The sequence below is a fragment of the Pithys albifrons genome, chromosome 6 (genome assembly GCF_047495875.1).
Source record: "Pithys albifrons albifrons isolate INPA30051 chromosome 6, PitAlb_v1, whole genome shotgun sequence".
NCBI classification, from domain to species: domain Eukaryota; kingdom Metazoa; phylum Chordata; class Aves; order Passeriformes; family Thamnophilidae; genus Pithys; species Pithys albifrons.
The window spans coordinates 46,160,386-46,171,150 of NC_092463.1; the positions used below are offsets into that span (position 1 = coordinate 46,160,386).

At 36.3% G+C, this 10,765-nt stretch overlaps 1 protein-coding gene across 1 annotated transcript; it reads right to left on the minus strand.

Annotated features, from left to right (window-relative positions):
- Window positions 1-1,554: 1,554 nt before the first annotated feature.
- On the minus strand, window positions 1,555-9,497 carry GAL (galanin and GMAP prepropeptide). The gene is made up of 6 exons (XM_071559470.1): window positions 9,419-9,497; window positions 9,167-9,247; window positions 8,441-8,495; window positions 6,937-7,023; window positions 3,835-3,912; window positions 1,555-1,774 (listed from the first exon to the last, which is right to left on the minus strand). Exons 2-6 carry the CDS (start codon window positions 9,245-9,247, stop codon window positions 1,722-1,724), a joined length of 354 nt encoding a protein of 117 aa, XP_071415571.1. The 5' UTR covers window positions 9,419-9,497; the 3' UTR covers window positions 1,555-1,721.
- Window positions 9,498-10,765: the final 1,268 nt, after the last annotated feature.

Sequence of the window (10,765 nt, forward strand, 5' to 3'; positions counted from 1 at the left end):
TCAGAACTTGAAATAAACATAATAGGACCATTGCAAGTCTAATGAGCTGACAGTATGCTAATTTCATTAAAGTAATAACTGTTTTCTAATTTTATCCTATTCTTTCTAATTTCTTATACTATTTCAAAAGACAACAAATTAAATGTTAATATGATGTTCCTTTTATTTGATCATAGTTTGAGGTGCTCTGCTCTAAAAAGATGCCTTGTTATGGAGTTCTTCAAATGGATACTTAGCTTTATAGTCAATAAACCAAAGTCCATGGAAGCCAATGGAAATACTGTATCTTGATTTTAGTGAACTCAAATTCCAGGCTGTGGTGGGAACTATGGACATTATTAGTTAAAAAGAGTTTGGACTTGCTGAACTATACTAATGTACAGAGGTTAAATTTCCCTCTATCCTTTAACTGACATTTTTGAAACCCATAAATTCAGCAAATAATGTTGAACTAGCAGCACATACACTAGTACTGCATAATTTTTTAATTACCCTTTAGAAAAAAAAAAGTAGTAATCCAGTAAAATATTGTGGGAAGGGTTTGCTCAGAAGCCCATGGGATCTGAGATGAGAAGGGAGGCTGAGAGATTACCAGAGGAAGAGCAAAGGCTGACTGAAAAGGTGGGATGGCCATATAGGTTCGAACTAGGCTCTAGTGGCTTGGCATTTAGAATGTATCCTGCTATGCTAAAAGGGAAAAACAGATGAGGTAATAAAGGTCTGCCAAATTTCTGTCAGTCTGTGCACTCTGGTGCACATCAGCATTTGAAAGGATGATTTTTCATTACATCATGTGGAGACTGAAAGTCATCTGAATATGAAAGACCCTTCCACGGTTCTGTATCATCTCAAACCTTTCCTCAGTCTTGATATGACATTTATTGTGTACAGGCCTAGTATTCCCATTTAGTACATCAAAGTGTTTTTTTATGGATTAAACCTGGATTCAAGTGCTTTGCTAGACTTAGACTAAAACATCTCATAACATAATTTTTTAATCTTGGAGCAGACAGGAACATTTCTTCCTTAAGGAGTACAGACCCAGTATTCTTGATGACATAGGAATCCTACACATATGATTTGTATAAATCTCTACAGGACAGTTAAATGTGTATTGCATCAAGGTGTGCTTCAGTCAATGGGCTGGTGTATTACAGGTGAATAATATGAAATTCATTATGAACATGAGTTTGTCATATCTGTGAAAATATGAACAGGAAGGAACATTTCCTTGAAGCACAGAAGTACAGACTGACCTGTGACCTAAACAGATTCTTCATGGCAGCACTTTGAAGTCACTGTTCTATTTCTGTTATCTAAAGTAACCAATACATAGTATTTATGTTTTATTTTGCTCCAATATTGCAGAGTATAGGTGCAGTGTAATCATACAATTTAACTTGGGCTTTGTATATGGCACATTGTGTGCTGGCACTTACTTAATTTTAAAATGAAACAATTTAGTTGCTCTTATTTTTATTTTTACCATTTACCTACAGAAAATTTTTACTGAGGCAAAATTATACACTATAACATTGCAGGAGAGTGGGGTTAAAAAAAAAAGGGAGCAAAAAAAACTTTCTACAAACAACCCAGAGGGGAGAATGCCGTTTACCATTTATCAGATTAATGCAAAACAATACTTCTCAACATCAGCTTATTTGGATCTTTTGTTTAGAATTCAGTCTAAATCTACATTACAACAAAATAGAATGCATTCTTCAAGACTGGTTTGTTTCCTCTGGTGTAGGTAGCTTGTCAAGTGCTCCCAACTCTGAAAAAAAAAAAAAAAAGAAAAGGAAAAAAAAGTTAATTGACATATATGTATTTATCTTGGCAAATAAGTAAAGAAATCCAGCTTCAGTGGTATACGTTTTTATTACATTTTTGTGCTCTCAACTATAAGGGGAAAATCTTTGAACTTTTCATATTTTAATTTATAAACTCTTGGTTTTTTCTTTTGAATGTTGATAATATCTTCCTGCTATAATTTCACCTGGTCTAGAAACAGCAGTGACAGAACAACAGTTAAATTATATCCATTTTATTATGTCAGTTGATATTGCTGAATCCCAGCATCTGAAAATTTTTATTATCAGATTATGGCTGCCATCCCACAGACTGCTCTCCATGGAAGCATTTAAAGCTGGAGGGAACAATTTTCAAGAGAAAGAGCCAAAGGCCACTTTTAGTTATCACCAAGCTACTTCTTAGCAGTTAAAATATTGCCTTTATCTTGCAGATTAAAATTTATGTCTAATCTGATTATTCCCTGAATCTGAATCCTATGAGTGGGAGTTTTCCCCCCACCAAGATGGGGCTACTTAATGTAACAAAGCTTCATTTCTGCAAAAATATTAAAGCATTTCTACCATTAAAAAATGTCTTTCCCCTACCAAATCTACAGTTCTGAGTTTGTATGAGTTTGCACTAAGCTTTGCCAATAAACAGTGTTACTACTGTCAATAAAATGCCATAACATTCTCCATCTTCTGTAACCTGAGAATATAAAAAATATCTCAGAGAAAAGACATTTTATATGATCTAGGATTCCCCGGTTTTTTAGTAAGGATAGATAATATCAGCACCTTTTCTGAATAAAAAAAGTGTTTGTCATCACCCTTCTAAACAGGGAAACCTGTTTGCTCATTCGTTCCATGTTAGAAGTAATCTGTATTTCTGTGAGGTGCATTTTATTTTCTTGTCCAACTTAGCACCTTTTTGCCTATGCAGAGAGCATATGTGCTTGAGCTCAACTTGTTTCTCACATCCTTTTTGTTGTGTGCAGATACTGATTTTATTTCTTAAGCTCCCATAGCAGAGTAAAGGAATGTTTAGGGCTCCTTCATCACAGTGGCACAACAAACAAGCTACATTGTCCACAGTAAATACACATGTTAATAATCTACTTTCAATATCTATTTTAATTATTTCCAGCCCTTATTACTAACTATAAAGAGGTTTTGTTTCCAATGCAATTTTGATGCAAAAAATACTGGGTTAATATTTTCAGTAATTAAAATTATTTTGGATACAAATAATTCAGAAAACTATTCCAAAAACTCATCCTGAATATGCAGGAAAGGAACAGATCTCTTGAAAATCTCTTAATAATGAAATTAAAACACATTTATAAAACACAGCATACACTTGCCACAAAATTGCTTGTAATTTGTTGTGCACTAAAGGTAAAAGTATAGAAGTTTCTGTTTTATTGAATTGTCTGCTTTCTGAGACAGAAAAATCTTCTAAAATTTACAGTAGAATAACTTTTTTCTACCCATTTTCTTTGCAACTATGTACCATATTTTTATACATTTTTTAGAAAATTTTAGAAGCCTTGAAGACGAAAAATGTGTTTGCTTTGAGGTTTTTAAAGCAAAACAAATGAAAATTCAGAAACAGGCAAATTTGTTCTTCATTGAGTTCTATAATAAATTTGCCATTCTTACAGAATGAACTGTAAGCTCAGTATTACAATTCTTGTCACAGTTTTGAGACTCTACAGAGACTTGGAAGCATTTTGCGCAGTTTGCCAACATTCAGCTTTGGGTTGTTGCAATATTATGATGCAGCTTTATTGAGGAATACATGCAAAAAGGGAGAAGTACTCCTTGTGCCACTAACAAGTAATCCAATGGTATTCAAACTCTGCTGTGTCACATCCTCATTGACCTGTGAATTTGCAGACTATCTGCACTCTGGGTGTGTGTTCCCAAGGTGCTGCTCAAAATCTTGCACACTCAAATCTGTAGCACATGTGTATGTACACTCAGGGATAATCTTGCCTTCTCAGTACTAGAAGCTGTGGAAGATTAAAAAGCATTCACTAACCTTTAAGATGCAAGTAAGTCAAAAATTCAATTACTGTGCGCATAATGTTTTCGTCAGACAGTGATCTTCCAAGATCTCCTATAAAACAAGTTGGTTGTTACTTAATGTTAACATAGTATAAAAATACATTTTATGTGACATCATGGCTATGGTTATGAGTACTTTGAAAAAAAGCTGTCTAAAACTCCATTTTCCTTAAAACCTTTAATGGAAAACCTCATTTCAGGGAATAGTGAAGCCCTTTTAAGGGTGGTAACTGCAATTCTCAGAATCAAAATTGCTCGGCTTTGTATACCATTACTGCATAGCAGCTGCTTTGACACCTTCAGGGGCACAGTCTATAGAGTTCTGTCACAGGAGAGAGTTTTCCTGTGTTCTCAACCCTCTCCCTTGTGTCCACTAACCTGAGAATGAAGGGATAAGGTTAAATTTAACTGACAAACTCATCACCTTTACAAAACATTTAAGAGTTCTTCCTGTAACCTGTCTTTGTTCCAAATAAGCCTCTTGAGTGATAGTGAAGTGATTTGTAGTCCAAAAGTTAGGCCTGGGTATTTTTCTAGAAGCCCAGAAAGTTAGGTTTTTCCCTAAGTATCTAAGCCAATATACTCATCTTTGATCGAGTGAAAATAGGCCTTTTGATGCTATTTCAATGGCCTGATGGAGCCCTGTGAGCTTGTTATCGCACTTTGGGAGGCTGAGAAGGAGGCTTTCTTTATCTGTTAATGGAGGGGGGAAAAGGATGGGGGAAGGGGGGAAGGGAGGACACCTTTCTTTTTTTCAATAGGTTGGAGAATTGTTCTGTATTAGAGAACAAATAACAAAATGACAAGAAATTGTGCCAAGATTTTAGTTCTCTGCATAGAGATGGGTGCCTGTACCTACAGCCCATTATCACATCACTGACAGCAGTTTCGTACAGGATAGAGAGGCAGACAGAGCTCTGTAGCACAAATTTAAAAACATCGATGAAAGTTGTAAGGGATACAAACGTTTCTGGTATAGTGAGAATAAGTATTTAAGAATGTATGTAATACACTGTAAATCTTGTCCTCCAGTTTTAGAACTGACACAAAGATGTTGCTGTTATTTAGATTAGTAATACTTGTATTATTTGAATTTTTCCTTAACTTTTATTCCCACCTGACCTGTTATACATTTTTGTTGTGATTATTATATTATTTACTTTTTGACACAGATTTTATTATCAGTGTGATATTTATTGGATAAATATTTTTCTTCAGTGGCTTTGGCATATTGTAGATGTGTACTTCTATATACCCTGCTATTGACCTTAATTCTGTATGGAATTAACCTGAAGACTAGTAAAAAAATAGGGCTCTTGCAGTTTGAAGATTTGAATAATTGTGCTGATAGATGGCTGGTTTGTAGTGATTTTTTTTCTGGACCTAGTGTTAAGTCCCTAACACAGTTTGCAAATTCTTCTAAGTTATCTGGAGAGCTCACAAATTTTACAGCATTCCTTCAAAGATAGAGCACAGTCCTTTGCATGATTTCTTTTACAGTAATAGTGTGTATATTGCTATGTTAAGGTGTCTATGTAAATATTCAGAAGAAATTAACTAAAAAAGCCCTCTTCATTTTCAATTTAAATAAGATTCTGACTACCTTATGGATTACCTTTTGTATTTAAATGTCCTTTGGGTAGGAACTCTGTAATAAACTTCAAAGAAAACTTATGATAAGAGAAGAACATGAGGTTCCTAAGAGAGGCAGCAATATAATTTTCAAGTCTCATCCAGAAAAGTTTGATTGGGTTTACCTGTAGCTATGGAGGCACAACAGTACCCAGCAAAAAAAATTCCGTAAATCTATAAGTTCATATTCTTGTAAAGGACCTGGTGTATCCAAAAATGGCAACATGTTGAAATGCAAACTCCATAGTTAGATTACAAATACCTTCTTTTCACATTGTTCTGTCTGGTAATATACTACTTTTAAACCAGTGTTTGAGAAAGTAGGTTCTTCTTTTTTTTCTAACTTTTCCCCCTTTAAAAACAAACACAAAAAAGACCAAAACAGCAGCAACAAAACCAAAAACAAACAAACAAAACCAAACACAGCACCAAGAAAACACCACACACAAAACCCCACTACGTAACTGTGTACCAGAAATAAACAGACAGTCAGAGAGTGTTAGCAACTAAGAAATGTATTAATGTTACTCTCCTCTTTAAAAGTATCCCATGACATTGTAATTAAGCACATTTCCTATACTTATGAACTTATTTACTGTTAACTACATTTGCACTGTGCTGGGTGCATTTAAAATAGCCTGTCAAAACTTTGCCTTTCCCTGCTAGTGAAGTGATAAATGCAAAAGTGCTCAAGCAAGTACTGTGGTCACTCTTTAGCAGTCTAAGGATGAGCTTCATCCCAGCTCACTTTAGATGTCTACAACAGGTTTAGTTTCTCCTCAGGAGAAAGAAACAGGTTTTCCTAGAACTTTCTCTATCATATCCTGAAATAGGTGTTCAAAATAAAGCCTAAAAATTGACAGCTTCTATTCAAAAAGGGAATCTAGATATATTTTAGAGGCCTGGCTTTGGATGACAAATCCAGAACAAGGCCACATCCTTTTCATTGCCATTTACTAAATTCTGACATTCTGTTGACTTGATTTCAGTTGTGATCAGGTCCTCAATCTTTTATGATGACAATCTACCTTGCTTAAAATATTGAGGCTTTACATTTTTTATAGCTTTTGCTACTCAAAGATGTGTTTACTGACATACTTCTTTGCCAAAAAGAAATTAACTCTTAAGTGCTTAGGGTGACATTTGAAATACTTATTTGAATATATGGAAGTAAAAAAGAAAGGTTTTTTTCAGTGCAATATGATCAATTATATTTTTAAAGCAACAAAATTATGGTATGTTTTCCTAGGCACTTAGGTGTTTTAAACTATGAGCATACAAAGAACACACCAAATGGCCAAATGTCACTTTTCTTCTTCTCATGTTTGTTAGGATTTCTGTTAAAGTGCAGGAATAATCTTCTACCTAGGTAGTCAGTTAACTCAAAAGTAAATAATAAACATTATAAACAAATCAACAATACTGGCTTTCAGATTTTCATTACCTGCTTTAATATCCTCATCAGGCTGTATTTCACGTTTACCAGTGAAACCATGCTTGTCATTAAAAGATCTGTGGTTATCTACTGCATCTGATAAATAATTAAAAATCAGAGGAGTTAATTGACTGAATAACAACCTTTATTGTATTGCTTGCTTTTCATGGATTTCAATGAAAAGATCATTATGGGCAGTTTTAATGTACAAAAATTACAAAGTAGTTAATGCGTCATTAAATAAAATAACCTTTCTTCTAAAGCTGTGCTTATGATTTATCTCATTTACTGACCCAGACCTGTGCTGCATACTTGCTGAAGCTATTACTGGCTTTAGAAGATATCATAAAGAAAATATAAGTCTGTATTTGCATGTAAACTGGAAAGGTATTTTTACTACTGCCTCCTTTACCTTTAACAAAATGTTGCTGATGAGTTTGCTTAAAAGAAAACTGCAGATAGTTTACATGAATAACCTTCAGAAACTATCTTACATGCCCCTGGTGTCTCTTCTCTCCCCCTTGCAATGGGCATTTCCTTTATCAGTAAAAGCTGATCAATACGACCTGCAACAAAGGATGATTCCTATTATCCAGTCTTAGATAAATGGCAAATGGCACTTTGACAAGTACATTTCCCTACAGCAGTTTTTCCAATTTGCTTAGATCTGCTTCAGGGTAAATATACTTCCAGACAGTTAATATATTTAAGATGCATTTAGCTGCTTTTTTTTTTCTGGTATCCTTAGTGTTAGCTAAAGAGAATAAAGAAAGTCATACGAAGTATCCATAGTATTTGTCTGTGTATTACTCAGATTGAAAATATAGAAACATTGACAATGAGAGTTATTACATTAACAATAATTAATGGTAAAAGGACAAATATTTGAGACAGCTTAGCCCTGTTTTACTTTTCTTACAAGCTACCTTTGTAAACTAGTTTTCCTGTATTTTGAAAAATTTGTGTATTAATTTTTCACAGTCATGAGTTTGCATGTTACAGTTTTAATTTATTGTGCTTTAATTAAAAAAAAAAAAGTAGGGTACTAAAACCAAGTAGTGAAAAAATTTTCAAAAAGACTTCAAGGTGAAATCTGAAATATATAGACAAGTTCCAAATGTCACACTTTGTCATTCTTCCCTTGACATCTAAGAAGAGACAAGATTTTGTAACACTTCTGGTAGTGAAGAATTTGTCATACAAAAATTACAGTTACGAAGCACACAGAGTGAGCAGAGGTGTTTATGGACATAAAGCTTCACATCAAAACTTTGCTTTAGAAAAGGACAGCTGCTATTTAAGACAACTCAGTTCTATTATGGGCTTATAACAAATATCTTTTTCAAATATTTTTCCCAAATGAGTTTCTTCAGCCTTAAGGGTTTAGTTTAAGGGTTTAGACAAAATTGCTATACTCAGAGAAATGAATAACACATTACACTAAACCGATTTATTAAAAAAAAATAAACCACAACTTTTGCATTTTTGTGTAAAAAAAAAAAGCCTCACTTACGTGGCCCAAGTAAGTAACCAGCACTATTCAAAGTCCAACCCCTTTTTTCTTTTGCCTTAAAGAAAAAAATGCAAGTATATTATTGCATGACCTATACAGTGATTGCATTCAAAAGGACATTCTCTTAGCAGACTCTTCTGAAAGCTCAAAATCAAGAAAAATTGTAGAAGTCCAAACCAACAAACAACAAAAGCCAATTATATTGAGGCAAATATTAACGGTGGTCCATTGCCCCCTCCCCATCTAAGTCTATAGTTTTGCTATTGACATCCATGTCAATATGAAGATGTGAAGTCAGTGTGAAGATTTCACACTATGTAAGTGAAACTGCAAAACATACTTTGGAGGCAGAAATTTTGCTGTAATTATTCAAGTTTATATTACTATTTGATAGCCACCTAAACAAATAGCAATGCTTTCTTTGAATTGTTTACATTTACACGACAGCCTCTGTAAAAGAAGTCCATATGAACAATCACCTTTTCTGAATCAGATGGGACATCCATTTAATTTTGGTCTATAAACTAGACACCCTTTTAATTATAGTATTTGTTACAAGGGAGCCAGTATTTAAAACCTCGAAGTTCTTAGCTAAAAACAAACAAACAAACCTGTTTATAGCCAAAAATTGTTTTGCGTGATGCATCTTTTGCAACCGCTCTGTCAAAATACACTGTATATCCCTCCGAGGCTTATGGTTACTTTGCCAGCTACACGGATACTTACTGAGAAAACCAGACCAAATGTTTCCGAGAGGGTGGCACCAAGGATTAAAGACAGAAACAGGAAACTAGTGCACCTCTGCATCTGCAAAGAAAGCGCACCAAGGCAAATGACCTGCGTCCCGCGGGGCACAGGAGCATCTTCGTCGCGGGTGGGAGCTCGGGGCGAAGCCTTCCCTGCGCGGGGCGGGCGGGCTGTGCCTACCCCGGCTCGGCACCCTCATTCCCGCTGGGAGAAGGGCCAGGAGGGGAGTACCTTGAGCTGGGGCGCGGTCTGTCCCTCGCAGTTTCCCCTGGCCTGTCGCACGAGCACTCACTGCATGGCCACGGGCGAGTGCGGAGCTGCGCCCACGCTGCGCTCCCGCCGCTCTTTATGTGCTGCGGCAGCGCCGCGCCGGGGCAGCCAGAGCCGCCCGCCCCTCCGCCTCCCCCGGGCCATTTCCCCCTCGCCACCCACTGCATTAGGAAGGGCAGAAATTATAGCAATTCAATTAGAGGTACTTCGAAGCACGACGCAGGCTGCCGGGAGCTGACAGCGGACAATTACCTCTGATTACCGAGGCTTTGGGCAGGCTGGTGGGCAGCGAGGGGAGCTCTGATGAGGGCAGCGAGAGCAGCTCTGAGCTGGGCAGCCTGGCCTGCTCCTCTCGCCCTCTGCACAAGGGCTCGGGGATGATGGGGGAAGAACAAGAAGGAGTAAAGTGAATACAATCACTTTACAGATCACTTTGAAGTGATCTCAGGTACGGGAGCAGCATTAAATGCAAATATCTGTGTGTAATGATGGCGAACAAGATTCACGGCGTTCGGCTTTGCGTTTGGGAACGCTGAGGACTTCTCACAGCTCTGCTCTGCTTGCCATCCCTGCAGCTCCCTGTGGTCCAGGCCACTCATGGCCTCTGAAAATCCCTTTGACTCATATGCTACAGCATCAGAGTAAAAGGATCTGTAAAAACTCTTAGTGCACTTCCTTGCTGCTTTGAATCTGAGATAGCACTTTCCTTTAAGGTTATATGTGAAAGATTAGGGATTTTGTTCTCTCCAGTTATTAGACTAGCCCTGTCCTGTTAATTTACAACCAGTGGAGTTTCACCACTTTGCTTACCTTAGTTTTGGTTATAACTGGCATCAGGATGTGCAAAATTAAATTACAAGGCAGAGATTTGTATTTTCTCTTTGTATTTCTTGAAGAATTGTATTTTCTCTATAACAAATTAGTGTATTCACTACCCATCCCTCAAATTCATCTTTCAGTAAGCAAGGCATCAGAGCTGTTGCATAAAATAAATTATACTTACAGCTCCTTTTTCTGAAGCTGCTAAACATTCTCCGCAAACTTTTAGACAATTATACATGAATTTTAATGCGGTGCCAAGACAGCTAGGGAACAATGCAATACACTTACCATTCACTGGTTTAAAAGCAAACTTTTTATTTCAATGTAGCATAATATTCATAATCCAAGCAAGAAGTAGATGCTGTGCCTTGTATTTCCTACCCTCTATTGTCAGGTGCAATAGAGTTATAACAGTCTAGCCTTGCCTTTGGATCTCTGATCACAAACTGGTTGGATAAGGTTTATTTTATGCAATTCTTAAATGCT